Raw genomic sequence first — 22,040 nt, 5'->3', positions numbered from 1 at the left:
CTGTGAGGCAAGGACCTTGTAGATGTGCCTCATTGTTGAGGGATGCTCTTCAATGGGACGGTGCCTGTAACCCAACATGTCAGAAGAACAGTGCCCCATGAGGCCCAAAGCTGGCTCTTGGGGATCATCATGTTGTCTGAGGGAGCTGCTGAGGGAAGATGCTCAACAACTGATGACTTGTTGCTGGCCCACTGCCTGATCTCGAAGCCCCCTGAGGCAAGGAGAGGGCGCATCTTGTCGATCAGCTGTGTGGCGGACTCCTAGTGGGCAAACTCTGGAGACAGTTGCTGTAGACCTGACTGCAGCACCTCTTCGTACCCCAGTGTGTGGTCACGCATGCGCCTTTGTTGGGCAAAGGTAGCAAAGCACAGGTTGCAAGTGGTACCGAATGGTAACACTTGCCACTCGTATATCTCTGGCTGATCCTCCCTCCGTATGTTCCTCCAAATGAACCATGTAAGGGCGTATCCTCGGGTAACAGCCTCACTTGATGGAACATCGCTCGGATGTCTCCACTGATGGCAACCACATGCTGGTGAAAATAGAGCAAGACTCCAAGCAGTGATGGGCCAAGTGAGGAACCAGCTGCTGGTTGAGAGAGAGACGTTCATGCATGAAGGAACAGTTAAAGACCAGTCTGTCTTTACCAGTGTGGTAGACGAGGTGGGGCATCAACCATGACTCCTTGGGCTGGTGCACATCCTGCACCAGTTGCTGCATGAGACCTTCTAATGGTAGCTGTTGAGCTGGTTGCATAGGACTGAGAAGCTGATAAGAAGGCCTCAAGTCAGCAGTGGAAGAGGGCTGATGCTGATATGCTGTCGGTAGACATTATAAGACTGTAACTATGGTGGCACCTGACATAGTCTGCTGCTCAGACAAACTTAACGTGTTGTCTAAGGCTGCCTGGGACTGATTTGCTGCTCCATGTCACTGTACTGGAAGTAACATCTGGCTCAAATGTACTTAATATAATTTAACACATTACCAAATTAAAATATTCTGCCTCTATGGGAAAAACAGATGAAAACTTTTTTATCTGCTTTGTTTAACGTTTATTTATCCATGAAAATTTGACAGAGCTCCATGCTGTTTTTCAGAAACACCCTGTTTCATATATACACAGTCTTACACATTACCACTGGAAGCTGACCAGTACAACCACAGTCTTCTACTGTTGGCCACTGAGCAGCTCCACTGAATCAGTTGGGGGTTCAGTCACAAGCCAACTTCTAGGCTACTGCTGCCTCCAGATAGTTAAATACCAAAAGAAGGAAGGAAGGAACAAATGAGATGAAAAGACAGAAAGTAAAGAAACCGAAAAGAAAGCATTAAGAAAACTTAAAGTTTGAGAAAATAAAATGGAAAGCAGCGTGTCTCTGAGGAAGAGCCTCAGCACTTACTATGTGCAGCATGAGATAGTCCCCCAGGCCGGGAGCGCTGTCGATCCTGACCAGGATACCGTCTTTTAGGGAGGTGCTGAAGCCGACGGTCAGCCTGTCGGTCCTGGTGCTCGGCCTCTCGTTCGCCGGCCACTTGAATGTGATGAGGCCTCCTCCTTTCCCAAAGATGTACGTTGTCCCGGCTGAGGGGAATGGAGAGAAGGAGAGGAAGAGAGGAGAGAGGATCAGCAGCGAGGCCTCTGGTGCAATGACAGTACAGAATAGTGACAATTACTATTTACTACTGCAACAACCCAATTCCCCCCAAGGATAAATTGTTTAATCTTATCTTGTGTAAGTGTTAGATTTTTTTTTAGAGCATTTTTGGTTTGGGTGCAGTAAACAATGATGGGTTAGTTTGAATAGATAGAGTTTTATGCATGATTGAGAGTGATTGATTGCATTGATGAATATGATAGCTATTCTATTTTTTCTATTTTTGTATGCACTTTCTTCAGGTCACTGTGCTTTATGGGCATGAAAGTAAAAAACAATACTGCCAAAGTATAAAACTAAAAGATCAACATTATCTTTAATATTATTAGCATTTCCATTTCTTCGGTGTGTACTGTATATGCTGCAGCATTTTCTTGCTGTTTGTTGCCTCCGTGGCCAAAATGTCCTGTTTTAAACACTCTCTAGTTAAATAAACATTACTTTTAATGGGGAGAGTGTGGCGCCCATCCATTTTGCGCTTCATTAACATTATTAGGAAACTATCTCTCCCTCCTGTCTCTCGTGGACACACTAGACACACTAACTGCCAAAAATGATGGTGGGATGAGGGATGAGCTCCAATGTACCGTCCAGTCCACCGCCAAATGAATACATGACAACAGGGGGACGAAAAGCAATGTTCTTTTTGATTAGTGGCTGTAAAACCTCCCCTGCCTCCTACCCTTCAGCCAAGTTTGAAACCTTACATGGCTGAAGACACAGAGCAGACATGCTCCAGCACTAGGAAAACTCCATTAAACACTCTCCCTAAGCCAAGGAGGGCAGATGGAGGCAAAATCTCAGTTCCCTCCCAAGTTACAGCACCTCCAGCATCCCAAAGAGGTTAAGTATGAGTAATATGTTCACATCTAGGTTGCAAAAGTCATAATTCACAATCTGATATTTCCAATCCAGGCACCAAGGGAAACACTCTGACCTATGCAAGGTAAATATAACTCCCTGTCTGGATTAACAATAGACATTTTTGATAAATGAGCTCAGCAGCCCACATGTATAATATATAAAAAGGAATGCCATGGGAGAAAAGCTGTGTGAAAACTGAGCGATTTTCCTTTCAATTTAATCCAAGCACATTTAACAACACACAAACACACACTGAATCAATTTCAAAGTCAAAATGTGGAAGTTTGATAGAAAAAAGAATCTTGTGGAAAAAGGCTGACGTGGCAGTTGAAATCCATATGACTGGATGAAGTGTGTGTGTGTGTGTATCTATGCGTGTATGTGCTCTCATGCATAATAAGGAATTATTGCGGGTAAGTGTATTATCGTGCATGACAGTTTCCACGTGGCTGCATGTGTGCCTGTGTCTGAATATGTGTGAGCGCGTGCGTGAGCATGTGCACATTTGTACTTGCAATGTGTGCAAATGTTTGTACTTGCTTCAAGGCTTCGGGCCAGCTGGCTCTGTCACATCCCCTTGAGTTGTGTGTCAAGTGGAACATCTGGCCTTGAGTTTGAACATGGCCACTAGGAATGCCTTGGCGATACGCTGCCACCTCACTTCCCTCTACATTCTTCATTCACACCACTCCACCGCAGGGATCGCATGTTTGAATGTAGTTGCATGTAGAAAGTACAGTACAGTGTGTGTACACAGCGATTCACCCGGTGTGGGTTTTGAAGGCCAATACCAATCCCGATGATCCGATAGCTGAGATTTCAATATCTTTAAATCTTTCATGAGAAAAAAATCCACAAAAAATTACAATGATTCAATGTTTCCTTCAGAATTGTATTCTTTTCAGGGTGGAAAAGCCTCTGAAACATCATTTAGACCATGGGACACTAAAACTCTATTGAAACCCAGGATAGTAATAATAATACTTAAAGATTGTTTTCTGTTATGTTTCTACTTATAAGGTGCTATATAAATAAAGTTGGCTTGATTTGACTACTACCACCTCTACTACTGCTACTACTACTACTACTAATAATAATAATGATAATGATAATTATAATAAAAAATATTCATACATTACTTGTGTGGAATTCGGTCAAACTATTGCCTAGTATTGATCAATTCTACAATAAATGTGTAATCAATCAAACTCAATGTTTTAATAAAAAGCCAATATTGCCCCTATATATTGCCAAACAACACATTTCAGTCAAAGTGGGAAATAACGCTTTTATTTCCAAGGCTATGTAGGATCTTAATTACTACGGCATCAATCCGGTTCATCAACATTTCATTTCACCATGATCAAAGTCGACAAATTCCTGCTAGCCTAACTCTACAGATGCAGGGTTTAATTTCTTTGTTTGTCTTTCCTCCACCAGGGAGGCATTGGGTTGCGCTATAATGCTGAATAATGTATGTAATCATTACACAATTAATTAATGAAGAGGCCCTTGGCTGTTGCTCTGTTGCACCTCAAAGGGATACAGATATCAGGTGCGAGGCAACATTTCCAACTGGATCAAAGATGATGATGGATGGATGGATCAATGAAGAGATGAGTGCATGGGAGAGAAAGATATAAAGCTCCCAGAGTTCATCATGTAGTTGATGAATGAAGAGATCTTGCTTAATGAGAGCCTCATGCCGCCTCTCAAGAGTTACTGAAAGCAGTGCGGCCTGCTAATGTCTTTGAATAGATGCTCTTCTTATTGCAGTCATTCATAGCCAGTCTAATGTGGAGATTAGGCAATAAAAACTAGATATTGCCCCTTTCAGTGTAGGGTTAATAAAGAGGAACATGTCCATGGGGTTACTACAAGGATGGGGTATTTGGCATGGCACACAATGGCCCGACTTGGAGAAATCTGAAGAAGTGAGAAGGTATACTACAGTTCTCTATTAGCTATCTGAGAGAAAGAAGCAAAGTAATCCTTCATGAAAACATCTTTAAAGCATGTCAAGGCCTTTTTATTTCAGATCTCAAAATCTCAAAGGTGGCGTGAAGTCCAAAGTGCTTTCTGAAGTAAACCCATATGCTTAAGGAACGATGAGCTACTGGATTACTACTAGTAACATCAGACAAGAGTGGGAGTGATGCACCTAGAAGGGCCGGAAGGGAGATAGGGTTACATGATCTCGATTCCATATAGTACGGTATGGTTCAATGTGTCTCCAATATATTAAACAATTGATGTTCACTGCCCAATAGTGATAGGGTGATAGGGTGGTCATTTTGTATTTCTATTCTTGGTTTACACTAAAATTTGGATTTAAAAATAAAAGTAGATCCGGTCTCCCAAATGGAACTATCTCTCCTAAATGGTATCCCTCCATGATGTTTTCTTCTATCAATAAAAATGCTATTTGGTGAAATTCTGTTCTAAAACGTTGGACCCACAGTCAGGTTATTTTCATGGCCTCATTCAAATGAATGGGAAGTAAAAATCTGAACGCTACAAACTCGTCCAGCTGCATCTGATCTTGGTGAGTAGTTTATATTTTGGTTTTCATGGTGGTCAAGAGCTAAATAACCCCCATGTCAAAACTAAGTGGAATATTGCTTTAAGCAAGGATCTTGGCATCTTTGTTCAGTAATGAGATTGGCCTGTAGGAGACGGAGAATGTTTTCTTTTTATGTATTTTAAGTAAAAGTACAGGCTTTGTTTAATGATGGAGGGAATGCACCTGCCTTGAGAGAGTCATCAAAATCTGAAACCAGGAATGGGGAAAGTTGAGCAGAGAACTTCTCGAAAAAATTTTGAGGGGAGCCCGGGAGCCAAGAGATTTCTCTGATTGCATAGAGGATACAGCTGCTGAAATCTGCTCCTGAGCTGTAGGTCCCTCCAAGTCAGCCTGAGCATCTGGTGTTAGAGGGGGGGGGGCATTTAAATCACAGCAGAATGTCTCCTTGACTCTGGGGTCGTCTACGCATTCAGAAGCATATAACCTGTAGTAGAAGTCTCCGAAGGATTCATTAATGAGTTTTTGACTAGATGTAGTCTCTCCACTGTCCGTGTGCAACCTGGCGAAAATTTGCTTTGCTTTCCAACCCGGCGATGCTCTTGGCAACGGCAGATGGTGGAAGGAGTGAAAGGCTGATGGAAATATCACTTCCAACATGTTTACCCTCTTCAGCAAAGCCAAAGACACCAGGGAGGGGGGACAGGAGGCAACAGGGTTTATGGAAAATGTGGTTTTAATTTTGAGAAGCACTAGCCCTAACAATACCACTGGTGTAAGATAGAGCAGTGGTTCTCAACGTGGGGTCCGGGGATCACCAGGGGTCCTTGAGGGGGTTCCAGGGGGTCCCCAGCAAATTGATGAATTGTTAAACTTCACCATTATTTCATTTACAAGAAGTTAACACAATTAGATAATGTAGAAGAATGACTATTCTGATCATAGTTTCACTGTTATCTCTCTACCTACAATACAGATAGTCATGGAATTCTGGACAAAATCATATCTAACAATAAAAATATTCTCAGATTTGGGTCCGAGAGACAAAATCTCATCAAATGGGGGTCTGTGGCCCTAATGTGGACTAAATTAGGGGTCCTTGATATGAAAAAGGTTGAGAATCACTGAGATAGAGGCTACCAATCATCTCAACCATGATCTCATTTCTATACAGTAATTATAGGTATCACAATTAATTTGACAGTGATATATTGATGTTTAAAAATGCTACATCTAGCACCTTCAATGTCTTATTTAGGTTAATATATTTGCATGAACCTTTGATACCATGTGATTGGGTCTCCCTGCTGCCATGAATAAACCAGTTAATCCCCCCCCCCCCCCCCCCCCGTGACTAAGCAATAGTAGCTTACTTCTAATACTAGGAATGCTGATCTCAATAGTAATAGTAGGTGCTGCTCACCACCATGTTTTTTTTTGTTGACATCAAGATGTCATTGAATCATATTTGACTCCAAATGTTATAATTTCATCGGTAACACTTTACAATAAGGGTGCATTAATTAAGGGTTAGTGAATGCTTAATAAGCATTAACTAACCCTTAATTAACAGTTAACTAATGTGTAATTTACTAATGGTGTTCATATTAACTAAGGTATTAATTTATACATTATTTAATAGTTTATAAAGATGACCTGTTCACAGTAATATGGGAGTAAGCCAGGCATCATAACCAGGCTTTTAAGAGTGTACATGCAGTGTTTGCATACACTGACCAAAAACCAGGTTAAGAAGGGAATTCTCTGTGCATGTAAATGTAATCAATGAAACAGAATCTCCTGCATCACAAGCAGCAGAGTTTTCATCTTAATCACTAAGAAATTCATGCAAATCATGTTGTGACACAAAAGAGCCCTTGAAAAGAGAACCGAGCGAGCACATAGCCCCCTTCATCACCAGTTCCAAGCGCAAATAGCTTCAGCTGTAATAGTAATCCACCAAGGCTGGCACCCTTTCCATCCTAAAGCCTCTTTATAATTGGAGCGTTCTCTGATCTGATCTGAGATTCTAGGATGGAAAACCCTCTCTCTTGCTGTCTGGCTTGCTGGTGAAGATGCAGTGAAGACATCAGCCATTCTGAATGGAGATAAGCAAAGTCTGCAGATTGGGATAAAATGAAAATTTGACCCAGACTGGCCCACCAGAACTGACCCACAGATACCCCATCCACAACCCAGCTTCTCACAATATGGACATATGTAGAACAGGGCTGTAGTACTCGAGTCCGGTCTCGGTCTCAAGACCAGACTTGAGACCGATTTTTGATGGTCTTTGTCTCGTCTCGGACTCGTAGTTAATATGACTCGGTCTTGAATCGGTCTCGGATTAATTAACGTTACATAATGTTATTGTTTTTATAATTCTTATCTCTTCTAAGAAAGTGACCAGCAGCGAATGATACAATTTTCACAGTTGATAAAGTAATGCGCCCACCGAAAGGTTTAGTGAGTGCTTATTGGTGATATGCCAACAACCCAACCAATGGCTTTGTTTTGATTAAAAAAAACAAAAACTAACCATATGTAACGTTACTCCTAATGTTACTCCTAACATGCAAATTTTGTTGAAATGTCTTTAGAAACTTCCCCTCTATTTTAGGCAATAAACAAAAATATGCTATTTCAGTCAATGGTAGCCTTGGATAACACATTGCTATGGTATTGGTCTCAACTCGGTCTTGACCCCCCTCGGTCTTGGTCTCGACTTGGTCTCGACCCTCTCAACCCCCCCCCTCCGGTCTTGGTCTCGACTCGGTCTCGGCCCCCCTCGGTGTTGGTCTTGGATCGGAGTCGATTCAACAATGACTCGATCTGGACTTGGACTCGACCAAGGCAGTCTCGACTACAGCCCTGATGTAGAACAAAGTTTTGTTAGAGGTTCACCCCGTCAAAACCACATCACTGTTACCATAAGTAGTTGACAAGGTTTCCATCCTCTCTGCCCATAAACGTCACATCTCGACAACTCTGGGATCATAGACAATCCTGACTTTCCCTGTCATATTTATCCCCTTGTTTATATCGTTCAAGCGTGCTCAAATCGTAATTCTGATATTTCCGACAGCACCTTGAAAGCAGCATAATGTTCATTCACTGGGTCAAGTCGGTCACAGATTTATGCACAACACAATCAGTCTGTCATTGTCAGTTCAGCATGTGAAAGGTAGAGGTGTTAGTCAATTGGGCAAAATTACAATTTCTATGGCCTCACCTGGAAATAAACATTAAGTGGGCAAACTGATGAGATTTACATATAATTTACATATGCATGAATATGGTAAATAGGCTTTAGGTACACTTTCCACTCATTGTGCCTGGTTAGTGAATAGCATGGCACTCTGATTTGGTAATTTTGGTGATATAGGCGGATTTTCCCTGTGCAAACATTTAGTGAGTCTGGGCTGAGAGTGTGAAGTTGTAGCATGATAGAAGGCAAACTAATTATAGGATCATCAACACATTACAAATACACTGAAATAGAGTCCTAAATCAACTCAGCCAAAATCTCTGAACAGTGACCATTTTGCTACATCACTTTCTCTGCCACTGTCAGAGGACCTTTAACATGTTTTTGAAATGGTTTCAGATGCAGTATGAAACCATGCATGACCAAAGATAGGGTTGTGAGAAAACAGTTTGGATTGGTCAGTCTGGTGTGGAGTGGGCGGGGTTTAATGAAAGGTCACTGAGTGCATCGAGACAGACGAACAATGACACAAACTAGGGCTGGGCGATAATTCAATATTATCGCTTATCGTCTTTCAGTGGAATCATATTGTGATGATATGAAGATATTTTAATATCGTGACACACATTTCTGCTGTCTAAATTGATGATGACAAGCAAATTTTACTTAAAAACTCTCATAAAATGAGGTATGGTAGGAATATTATTTGAATATTTCTGTTTTGTTTGACATCACACCTAACATTACCATTCGGTTCAATGAGATGAACATTAATTTGATTATTTAACGTGATTTTGCATACATGAACCATATCGTGATATATATTGATATCGAGAAAAATCCTTATGATTATCGTGATATTGATTTCAACCATATTGCCCAACCCTAACACAAAGCCTTTAAAACTTTTTCAGCATCAAGGACGGACTAACTTATGCACACAAATGACTTTTAAATTAAGCACTTTGCAACAATAGGTGAGTAAATTCACATCATGTCAGAGCATTTTAAGCAGATATATATTTGCTCCACAAAAACAGGTTCCCTTACAAAGGGATTTGTGCATCTTTAAGTAATGATTCACGTAATATTTGGCATTAAAACCCCTAATGGGGATCAAAACCTGAAACCCGCCAGTACAATTAATACCTTTTTGTCTTGATTACCATGAACTGTGACAAAGAATACATTAAAAACTCTCTAACTGATATCTTCCCTGGGTGAAACATTGTGTTAGAAGCTGGATTTTAGTGCCTTTTTGACTATGCAATTTGCTTCTCAAAACATTTCGCAGCCCCTTACGCAAATGGTCGACCCCGAGCCGGTCTGATTTGTCATTCCCAGCATCAGACTAGCCTCGATACCTGTGTTTTTTCTAGAGAAACTGCTGCACAGGCCAAGACTATAAATTGAGTACACTATATAAATATAGTGGTTCGTAAATATCTCTCATGTATGTGGTTTTGTAGTTTTTTTTATGATGTATTATTATTTTTTATGTTATTCTTTTATGATGTATTTTTTACAGGCCACATCAAATAGGCATTTGACATAGACATTTTGGGTTGAGGCCTCTTCTGTACAAACTCAAATACCACCCCTTAGTTGCACATCTCCAGTTTATGACCCAATATGCAATATGGTGTCACCCATGCCCCTTATTGGACACTCCCCTTGCCTCTCTGCCAGTCTGGGAGTACGATTGGCCTGAAGCCAGTCTTACAATAAAGTGGTTCTATATACTACAAGTGTTGCTGGAGTTTTGACCTTGTTAGACCTTTTTCCTTCCTAAATTGGAAATGTGTAAGAACAAGATATTTAACTTAATCGGCTATGTTCCAGAACAGTGCACATTATAAAGAATGCTTCTATGGCTAGAGTTATATATCCATCCATATCAATTCCCACCTCACTCCACAGAGCAAGCCGTGTTTCTTTTTGGTTTAGATCATATAACAGCCCCTCTGTATTCTGTATACCTCATTTATTTAGCAAGGAGTATGCACACATGCAAACGAACATACGCACACGTGTGTTCATTGTTCACAAAAACAAAGCAAAACACAAAAAAACATTCTCTCACACACACACACTCACACATATACACACACACACACACAACACAAAACACACTCCCATCACAAATCAGTCTCTTATTTTAGCTCAGCTGATAGATGTCAAACCTGAAGACTGCTGCGACCCTTCAGCTTCTCCTTTCACATCATCCCTTTAGTGTACGTGTGCATGTGTGTGTGTGTGTGTGTGTGTGTGTGTGTGTGTGTGTCAGAGAAGAAAACAGAGAGGGAGAAACAGAAAGGGAAAACGTTGAGCGTTGAGCCGACCATTTACGCTACACGTACCTGAACGCTGCCATACATTTTGAATTCATTTGCTGTTAATGTCATTAAATGAAAGCTGGTGCATTGAAATGAAGCCAATTATATACATGTTAAAAGATAATACCACAACTGATGTGAACTATTTTAAAGATGCCGTTGCAATATGCGCTTGTGAATGTACTGTAGGCACAATACCATATAGAATACAGTCAGGATTCTGACTTTAGAATTCTGACTTTATTCTCAGATTTCTGACTTTAATCTCAGAATCTCAGAATTCTGACTTTAAACTCAGAACTCAACTAAATCTTTCACATATGGCCCTAATCCTCTTCCATATGTATCCATACTTATATCCTCATATAATGGGATGTATGGCAGTTTGTAGTGTTTTAGTGAAGCTTGTTCGGTAACACTTTACAATAAGGGTCACTAAGTTAAGGGTTAGTTAATGCTTAATAAAGGTTAGTTAATGCTTAATAAGGGTTAGTTAATGCTTAATAATGTTAGTTAATGCTTAATAAGGGTTAGTTAATGCGTAATAATGTTAGTTAATGCTCAATAAGGGTTAGTTAATGCTTAATAAAGGTTAGTTAATGCTTAATAAGGGTTAGTTAATGCTTAATAATGTTAACCCTTAATTAACAGTTAACTAATGTGTAATTTACTAATGGTGTTCATGTTAACTAAGGTATTAATTTATACATTATTTAATAGTTTATAAAGATGACTATTAAATAATGTATAAATGAATACCTTAGTTAACATGCATACCATTAGTAAATGATTACCAGACACGTTAGTTAACTGTTAATTAAGGGTTAGTTAATGCTCATTAAGTAGTGTTGTAGTCGAGACCACCTAAACCGAGACCGAGTCAAGACCAAGACCAGAGCATATCAAGTCCGAGTCAAGACCAAGACTTTGAGGGGGGCGAGACCGAGTCAAGACCAAGACCGAAGGGGGGCGAGACCGAGTCGAGACCGAGACCAGACCAATGCGAGTCCATTTTCAAGACCATATAATCAGAGTGATGGCTCAACATTTACACCATTTCTCTGCTAAAATTCAAAAAGAAAGAAAGCATTATTTAGGACATTGCAATTCGATTTCACTGACCTTTGGAAAGGCTCAAGACAGTGGGCAGAATGAAACATAAGTGTTAAAACACCCTGAGCAGATAGCTTCACTAAAACATTCAAAATTATTATCAGGTTATAGCTGACCCTTGCCTTGTACATTTATTTGGTTCCTGAAATGAGAAGAAACACTCTACGATTTTCATAATTTACTGTCATGTATAGGCTACAAATTGTTTTTATGTTCTAGTGTTTTGACCAATGTGACAACTTGCCCCGCTCTCCCCTACTCAGTCTGCCAGAGCCCCGCTTGTGCAGACGAAAGTGAAACTTAAAATTCCACAATGTACTCTCCTGTGTTAGTAACGGTTTACACAGTAACCTGATAACGTTATTACCTTGTGGAATTTAAGTAACATTAGTGAAATAATTTAACCTTTAAAAGTTATTGGTTGCAATTTGAAGGGGGAAGTTTTACATCCAATCACAGTAAAAATAAATAAATCAGACAATGCACCGGCAGGTAATGATGTTACTGCAATTGTGGTCTTGACTGGTCTTGAAATAAAATTCTGAGTCCTCTTTGTCCGAGACCGAGTCAAGACCGAGTAAAAATGCAGTCGATTCCGAGACGAGACCGAGACCATCAAAATGTGGTCTTAAGACCGGTCTCGAGACCAAGACCAATCTCGAGTACTACAACACTATCATTAAGCATTAACATAGTGACCCTTATTGTAAAGTGTTACCGCTTGTTCTTACCTTTCCATTCCAACCCACTTTATGATGTTGTGGCTATAATTATCAATGCTGTTGAGGGAAATTACAGGTAACATATTGCTTGTAGTGCTGCTCATGAGGCATTATAAGGTGCAGTTGCATTTAATCATGTGCCAACTGTATATGCTGGTGTTTGTCTGATAATTATACTGTAGGAAAAGTTTACCTCGGGCCTTCTAATCTACTTCATCCTACAGCTCCGGAATAAGGAGTGAGAGGGCAGAGAGCGATTTTGAAAGGGAGGAATATGACAGTCTAAGTGAGTAATACAAAATGCGTCACCCTGCATATCATAGCTTTGGCGGTGGTGAAAATGAGATAAGGTGGAGAAGAGAGAGATGGGATCTCGATAGAAGCCCCGCTTTACGGACGCCGCCCCTAGACCTCCGAACAACATCATTTCCAGAGGTAGCATTCCTGCACAGCCCAGCGGGGGGTTTATTGTGTTCAATACGCCGGTGAAAGTAGAAGCCTTGTAAAGCAATTTTCCAAAAGAGGCCCGACATACCCAAAAGCCCCATTAAAGCTGAAATATCATAATTATGCTTTAAATAAGGTGAGGGGCACGTTCTGTTCTGGGCCGCCGCTATTTCACTCTGGCACTCTTATCTTTCCTCCTGCAAAAAAAACCCATTGAAGAAATATGACTTTTATTAATAAATATAGAGTACGAGTTAACTCAGGGTTCCATTTTCGCTCAATATACATTGTTCAAGTTGCAGGCGGAAGAGAGTGAATGTTTCAAAGTGATAGCTGCGACATAAGAGTAATATTTCATTAAAGCCTGTAAGTAGACTTTCTAACTTTTCGAGCGGACCGGATCGCCGGCTCATTCTTTCCGGCCTTGAGCAGATTATGATGTGCAAACTTCCACAAATAATATCCACTCCAGCTCAGAAGCAAAGCTAGCCGTCTGTTTGTTTGATACACGCGCGCTTTTGTGGCCACCGACCAGAAGAGAGAGGGAACACTGTGTGCTTTTCACTGCACATCCTCTGGTGTTATGAAGACAAATGTGACTGCTCTGTTTGGGCACATATTTCACTTTCTCGGTATATTTTTCATATCGAACATATTTTCAGTCATTTTTTTTTTTTGCTTTGTCTCCATGATCTACTGCTGTTATTTTGCACACATACATAATGCTTTAACGCTAGAAAGGTCAATGGATATGGAGGGGTCTAACAGAAGAGCGACAAAGTGCCAGCTGAAAGGGATAAATATAATTAGAACTACTGTTTTACTGTGTTGCTAAATCCAACAATACTGGTTTAAATAAAAAAAATCGGCATGGAAAAGTCAGAGGGGACATTTTGAAAGCTGAAATATTTCAATTCTAAAATTCAAAAGTTGACTTGGTAACACTTTACAATAAGGGTCACTAAGTTAAGGGTTAGTTAATGCTTAATAAGAATTAACTAACCCTTAATTAACAGTTAACTAATGTGTCTGGTAATCATTTACTAATGGTGTTCATGTTAACTAAGGTATTAATTTATACATTATATAAGTCATCTTTATAAACTATTAAATAATGTATAAATTAATACCTTAGTTAACATGAACACCATTAGTAAATTACACATTAGTTAACTGTTAATTAAGTTAATGCTTAATAAGGGTTAGTTAATGCTTAATGAGCATTAACTAACCCTTATTAAGCATTAACTTACCCTTAACTTAGTGACCCTTATTGTAAAGTGTTACCGTTGACTTTTCATTCATACATTTCTATGTCATATATTTTGGACACATTGGAAATGGCAGTTGCTCTATGTTTAATACGTTCCATTTGCTATTTTCTTGCTGCAACGACTCAATTTCCCCACAGCAATCCTTAAAGTTTCATCTTATCATAGCAGCTTGCTTGAGAATTATAACTAATCTTGGATTGGATCTACAGTAAAATGCTATGATAAGGTGTTCATCGAGGCACAATCAGTGACAGTGCACAAGGGCATGTAATACAGCACTGTACTGTACAGTCAGCCAGGCAGCCAGTATCTATTGTTTACAAGTCAAGGAATCCAACAGCTTGCCTTGCCATCTGCACAAAATGGCCGCCAGGACCGTAGGAGGCGAGTCAGGTCGGCGCCGTTGCTGAAGATGCAGCCCCCCCCCCCCCCATGTGCCATTTCACTTGTTTTCTTCCTGCAGTCGGGGCGGCCCTGGGAACCGCATGCTGTAAACCGCCACAGTTTACATTTCTAATCAACAATAGGTGGCTTCAAACGGGCCGTGGCGGTGGCCATTTTGAAGCCAGCTGGAGCCGGGTTCAAGCGAGGGACACACTTGTCAGCGCTTCCCTCTCCGGGGGAAACCGAGATTCACTGACGTAAGCTAAGGGATGATTCGCGAGGGGAGGAAGTGCAGCATGAAAGTGTGGGAAAATGGGTAACCTCTCCTGCTACAGTCACCCTTAAGGCTGATTTATGGTAGGGGCGCTCGACAGAAATGACGTATTTTCAACAGGAAAAAAGTGTTTCTCGACACTTTCCTTTCATGTCGCTCACCTGAAGAATTTCGTTATGTCACGGACACCGTCGCATTTTGTCGCGCAATGTGATTGGGTAGTCACATTGCGTCACACTAACGTCGCCATGGAGATTGTAGTTTTCACTGAACTGAACGTCCTTATTGATATTTTGGTCTGTAACTTTTTCGTCCTTGTTTTATTAGTTTAATTAGTTTAGCTTAGCTCGTAGCAAATATGGAGGGTATAGATGAAAGACGGTAGAACAAGTTAGACAGTATCGCCACCTGTATGATTCTTCAATGAAAGAATACAAAGATGCGCAGATGGCATTAATGTCGTGAGATTGCCGACACCCTGAATATCAGTCTGTTGGACTGCAAACGTAAGTGGAAAGATCTACGGGACAGGTAGGCTATGTTTACTATCCTTGCTATCTTTATTGGTCAGATGAAAATGTTGCAGTAGGCTAAACAATAACCACTCGGTGGTTGAGAAGATTATTCTGTATCATGGAAGTTTAACGTTACTTGGCTTGTGTCTTAACAGTCAAATACAAAGTAGCACAAATATAGCTATACACTGATCGGGATGATATAATGTAACTTAACATGTTTTAGAAATTACAGACTCAAAAATCATTATTTTCCAAAAAAATAACACCACACATACGTCAGCAGGCACTCATAGAATAAGTTCATGCGACTAACTCACAAAAAGGACAGATAGAACCTTATAATACCAAGGTCACGATTTATCTGTGACACCTACAATGATAAAGAGTAACTGAACCAAACCCAAATCCATGGTGAAGCCTGACACCTAATGGTGAAAAGTAGGGTACTGCACTGGCCCTCTGCTATTGGCTGGTCTTTGTGCCAGGTGATGTCACCTTCTATAGAGTACAACTGGTGGTGACATCACCTGGCACCAAAGACCAGCCAATTTTACAATAATAATAAAGACATCAAAACTATTAAATAACACAAACGGAATTATGCAGTGACCAAAAAGGTGTTAAACAAGTCAAAACTATCTTATATTTAATCTTCTTTAAAGTAGCCGCCCTTTGCCTTGATGGAAAGGCAAAGGCTTTGGAAAGAAATTCATACATAGGCATCAACTTTTGACTGGCAGTGTCTGTGCTTGGTAAATATCTTGTGACTGTAAAGGGTTACTCAAAAATGAGACAGTAATTGGGTCTACGATGAATGGTTATTGCTATTGTTATTAATTTTTCATCCCTGTCAGTTTTATCTGGCATAAATTTTAGATGTCTCTCTTCAAAATGCTGTAATCCATACGTCGTTTTTTATTTTTTTTTACCATACTTGCCATTCTACCTAACATGATGTAACACTGCTGTAATTGTTTACATCACCCCAATTTGTTATATTTTTGTTTATATCCCTTTTTTTTCCTGTTTTTATTCTAGTATCCCCTGCTGTATTCTATTAAAATTTGCTGCTGCAGCGACCCAATTTCCCCACAGGGATCATTTAAGCTCCATCTTATCTTAAAATGATTCTCTTTGGGGTAGGGGGAGAATTTAATTGCATTAAGAGAGCGATCATTATGACGCTTTACATTTTTTGGAGTGATTTCTCATGCTGTCACTCTTCAACCCGACCTTGTGAGCGCCTGACAAAGCCGAAAGACCACAATGAGATGCTGTAGGTTCAAACCCATTTCCCCCTTTTCAGAAAGAAAGAGTGGAGGGCAGGTCGAAGGGCAAGAATGATTTCCCTACTTAAAAAGGAGGCATCGAATGAAAAGCGTTTTTTTTTTTTTTATGAGTGAGGGTGGAAGACGGAGAGGTTTTTGCCAAAGCACAGAACAACCGGAGAATGTGCTCCTGGCTGTGAAGAAAGAGACTTGGAAAGATAGAATTCAAAGAAAGAAAGAAAGACATAGAGAGGTGGCTAAAGGCTCGTTTATTTAATTTAGAGCCGGGCTACATGTGTTCATTATGCTCCGCAGACCAGGGAGCACAGCGGGATCACATAATGATTTCCCCATTGAAAGAAAAAGAAGCTGTATTAAGCCAGCTTAAATCTCACTTGGACCTTGAGGTGCATACATGTGATTACCACACTTACTCACACACACACACACACACACACACAGCAGAATATGTTCACTGAACATGACGCATTTCTTGGTGTTACATTGTATTTTACATATATTTAAAATGCAAATTGCTGGATCCCTTTTGTATTTGTTGGAATTGTTTCTTTAGGGCAGTGATTTTCAAACTTTTTCATATCAAGGACCGCTAATTTAGTCCACATTAGGGCCACGGACCCCTATTTGATGAGATTTTATCTCTCGGACCCAAATCTGAGAATATTTTTATTGTCAGATATGATTTTGTCCAGAAATGTATCTACACTGTAGATAGTCATAGAGAGAGATAACAGTGAAACTATGATCAATACAATCATTCTTCTACATTCTCTAATTGTGTTCACTTCTTGTAAATGAAATAATGCTGAAGTTTAACAATTCACCAGTTTGCTGGGGGACCCCCTGGTGGTCCCCAGACCCCAGAACCACTGCTTTAGGGGTCCAAGCACATGAGCACACGAGCCCTATTGTATTTGCTTGATTTCTTATTCTTTCTTCTTTTTCTCTGCTAAAATGTCTGCAGCTCAGAAACCGTCATATACTGCAGGTCACTTTCAATGTCCGCCATATTTAATGTTTAAATATGGCCATTTAATCTACTGATAAATGAATGAGTCAGAGGAGACATGGGAACTTTGTCACCTATTTAAACAGGTAATGGCTCACTTTTAAATGGTAATAATTCCTTCAAGCTGTTCTGAAAGGGGAAATCCATATAGGCTAATATTTTGCATGTTTTGGACTAAAATACATATATTGTAACCCACTTCCTTCAGGGGGGTTTAGCGGGAACGTCCACAGTTTTCAGAAGATGAATTCCAGGTGTAATTTAATCTGCCCGGTGTCTAATGTCTGACTTAATGATCGTTGTCTCCTGGCCTCGTTCTATAATGTGTCATGAATCTTCATTATTCTGCTGCCCAAATTGTATTGGATTTTTGTGGTCTTGTCACACTCACATCATGCATGAAGACACACAAACATATTAGAGTTACACTGATGTCTGGGACCGATACTGGACTTTTATTAAAAATTGTTTCTGGTCCAGTCTGATATGATGGGTATGATGCAGTTTTTCAATTAGGGTAAAGCTGGGACAAAAGAGACACTTTTTGGTTTGTGTTATTGATTTAAATAGGGTAACGCTTTATTTTCCGGGTCCGTAATTTCCTAATAATTTCCTAGAAAGCAACTGTTAATTTCTTAGGGAGTTTCCTGGAAAGAATTAAAGGGAAAATAGAGAAAGAGTTCAACGTTGGTAACCTGGTAATTTCTCTGCCTATTATTTTTCCAATAAATAGTTACGGTTTATAAGTTTATTTATTTATATAGCACCATTCATACATAGAATGTAACTCAAAGTGCTTTACATAAAATGCACTGATTAAAATAATGCATGAATTGAAAACAGTGAATGGGTTAAAACCGTTACATTGCATTAAAATAGCATTAAAATTTCAACAATAAAACAGCAGAATAAAGAAAAAATAAAGTTAAAATGGTAGGTTTTGAGTTCGAAAGAGCTCACTGAACTCGCCTTTTTGATATCTGTTGGTATATAACTGAATAACTGAAGAAAGCTGCATCCCCAATCTTTTTATGAGTGCGGCTGTGAACGGTCAACAAGCCAACGTTTGAGGACCCGAGGACTCGTACAGGGACCTAAGGCAGAAGGGAATCTGCAATATGGGCCGGGCCTAAGCCGCTAAGGGCTTTGTAAACAAGTAAAAGGACTTTAAAGTCAATCCTAAAAGCTACAGGGTGCAACTGCAGTGATGTGCTCTCTCTTCTTTGTTTTAGTTAAGAGCCTAGCAGCAGAGTTCTGGATTAGCTGTAGTCTGACAGCAGTAGTAGTAGTAGTAGTAGTAGCTTAGTAGCAGTAGTAGAAATAGCAGTAGCAGTAGTACTAATAGTAGTAGTGGCAGTAGTAGGCTAGTAGTAGTAGTAGTAGTAGCAGCAGTAGTAGCAGTAGCAGTAGTAGTAGTAGTACTATCTTAATAACAGTAGTAGTAGCAGCAGCAGTAGTACTAATAGTAGTAGTGGCAGTAGTAGTAGCAGTAGCAGTAGTACTAATAGTAGTAGTAGCAGCAGCAGTAGTAGTAGTAGTAGTAGTAGTAGTAGCAGTAGCAGTAGTAGGCTAGTAGTAGTAGCAGCAGCAGCAGTAGTAGTAGCAGTAGCAGCAGCAGTAGGAGTAGTAGTAGTAATAGCAGTAGCAGTAGTAGGCTAGTAGCCTAGTAGTAGCAGCAGTAGGAGTAGTAGCAGTAGTAGAAGTAGTAGTAGTAGCAGCAGTAGTAGTAGCAGTAGTGGTAGTAGTAGTAGTAGCAGCAGTAGTAGTAGCAGTAGTGGTAGTAGTAGTAGTAGTAGCAGTAGTAGCAGTAGTAGTAACAGTAACAGTAGCAGGAGCAGTATTATTATCCTGGGTTTCAGTGGAGAGTTTCAGTGTCCCATGATGGTCTAAATGCTGCTTCAGAGGATTTTCCACCCTGACAAGAATAACACTTTGGGGGAAACACTGATCAGCTGTCAGCAGCTTCAATCCAAAGATATTGGTAAATTCAAAAACCCATATTGGTCACACACAGCTGTACCAGCATCCTATAGACGCCCCATCCTCCACTCCCACCTCCACCAGAAAGGACGGCTTGCTTCGCGGCATCAATTAAACACAAAATGAACAGATGCAATCAAGACTTTGCAGAAGTCTCTGAAGAGGAAGTAATTGGGACAGTATTTGCGCGGGGAGAGATGATCGAGGCAAAAGAGGCAAAAAAACAAAACCAAAAAAAAGAGAGCGAGAGAGACAGATTGGCAGGGAATATTTAGAGAGAGCGAAAGATAAAAAGGCAGTGAAGGGAGAGGAGATGGAGGAGAAAGAGAAAGAGAAAGAGAGAGTGAGATAACACAATGGGGATGGGGGGGTAATCCTCCGGGTGTGAGTCACAAAGACTGCAGCGACGCTTCGTACCTCTGTATTTCTGTCCCCCGGTCTTTCTCACTTCTTTGCCTCTCTTTCCTCTCATCCCTCTCTTTCAGTCTTTCCTCTCCAAATCTTCCCTCCTTCCCTAGCACGCCGGGCCAGCGGCTGTTTTATCCGACTTGATCTCAATTCCACGCTGAAGTCTAACCACCTACTGCCTGGCCCGGCCGCTTTGTCTCTCCCTCCCTTTCTCTCTCTCTCTGTGCTCCGTTCAATTCAGTGTGCTTTATGATGGGAATGAAAGGAAAGAACAATATTGCCAAAGCACTGAGATAAAAGATTAACATTTTTACATGAAATCCCCCCTCCCTTACCACCACTGTTGTATGAATGCGTGTGTGTGTGTGTGTCTCTCTCTCTCCCTCTCTCTCTCTCTCTCTCTCACTCTCTCACTCTCTCAATTTCAATTACAATTTCAACTTTCTTTTTTGGCATGACATGTAAATACATTTGTGCTGCCAAAGCACATAGAGGGCTGTGGTAATAACAATGAAAGTAAAGTCTCTATGCATGTTGTAATATTATACATTTATACACTTATACAGCACATATATATATACATACATATATATATATAATATTAAAGTACCTTAAAAGACATGTTTCTACTTATTTTCTCCCTCTCCCTCTTTCTCTCTCTCGCTCTCCGTGCCTCTCTATCTTCTCTCTCACTGCAAATTGTTTGACCGTTTGAACTCCTACAGTGTGGCCAAGTTGAGCGAAACACACACACACACACACACACACACACACACACACACACACCGGTAGTGCAGTCTACACTCGCTGCTTGATGCTGTTTATCTCAGCAACGGCTGGATTTGATATTATGGAATTATGGATCAGGCCCTGGCTGGTTGAAAGAGTAGCAGTGCTGCTGATAAATAGGTAAAATGTGTTTGTGTGTGTATTTTTGTGCTCAACACATACACATTATTCATATATACACACACACACACACACATACCAATCTGGTATTTGGCCCCGGAAAGGACAGACTATACAGGCAGGCATGGATGGCTTTGGTGTATCTATGTGTCTGCTATAGCAAATACTACTCTGTGTTGTGTGTTGCGTGCCTGTACATATGTGTGCATGCAATCGGGTGCACATACATGCACGTGTTTGTGATGCACCCCCCCCCACAACTATTCTTCAATTCACCTCAACTGTCAGGCTGCTGGAGACAGTCGCTTCTGCTAAACCCTTCCACCTTTGAAGATGTGCTTAGAAGAAAACAATGGCAAATTAAAGAGAGGAGGGCTGGCAGTTTGCAGTGGCACATGAAAGGGAGGGGGAGAACGCTCACAATTCTTCTGGGAGAGATTTAAAGTTTTGTTTTTGCTCTGCTATTAAATTAGGAGAATGTTACTTATGCCCCTGTAAAGCCTCAATATTTATTGTAGAATTGATCAATGCTACACTGGCTGTCAATGGGAAGCCCCTAACCTGAATTGATTCTAATGAGACATTTGATCTGTTTTTGGTTCTATTGTAAAAACTGACTATTTATTTTATTATTATTGTTATTATTATTGTTGGATTTTATTTGGCATGGAAATTATGCTACCAGTAGAATTTAAATGTAGGCTAAGTAGAATTTAAGTACATGAGACACTTGCCATTTGTTCCCCCTTCTGCAGACTGCAGGCGGAAGACAAATCTCTATACAGAAGAGGTGATGTGAAATTGCCATGATGCAGATTGAATAATGGAACTGGAATAAACTCTGCGAGTTATTTTTCCCAAGGCACAAGACAAGACGCGTTCATCAGGAGCCAAATCCAGGTCAGTCAAATGGCGCTCACTCACCTCGTATTGAGCGACACTTGCTCGACCAGTGTTATGGTCTTGCTAAGCTTTGTAACTGCAGTGATTAATACATGTGTGGCAAAATATATTTTTTTTGCCAGTGAAATTAGTTTGAAATCACAGGGTTGAACACCTCTCAATGGAACAAATCACCGCATCTAACAAAAATCAAACAGTTAAATTTCATGACACCTGGGCCCCC

The 22,040-nt window shown here is 40.4% G+C and overlaps 1 protein-coding gene across 1 annotated transcript in view; it reads right to left on the bottom strand.

The window, feature by feature from the left end:
• Positions 1–2,130, bottom strand: part of LOC139657805 (neurexin-3a-beta-like) — a gene marked incomplete at its 3' end in the record, with an annotated part of 49,067 nt that extends 46,937 nt beyond the window's left edge. Inside the window, exons 1-2 of the mRNA XM_071535734.1 lie at positions 2,100–2,130; positions 1,404–1,585 (exon numbers count right to left, since the gene is read on the bottom strand). Coding sequence (XP_071391835.1) covers positions 1,404–1,585; positions 2,100–2,130 — 213 coding nt within the window. The remainder of the gene's footprint in view (positions 1–1,403; positions 1,586–2,099) is intronic.
• Between the last annotated feature and the right edge of the window lie 19,910 nt (positions 2,131–22,040).

The sequence above is a fragment of the Centroberyx affinis genome, unplaced genomic scaffold (genome assembly GCF_046629955.1).
Source record: "Centroberyx affinis isolate AG114_WGS23_722 - 3 ecotype Tasmania unplaced genomic scaffold, CSIRO-AGI_Caff_v1 ptg002758l_1, whole genome shotgun sequence".
Taxonomy (NCBI): domain Eukaryota; kingdom Metazoa; phylum Chordata; class Actinopteri; order Beryciformes; family Berycidae; genus Centroberyx; species Centroberyx affinis.
This window is presented reverse-complemented; position numbering and strand designations above follow the sequence as displayed.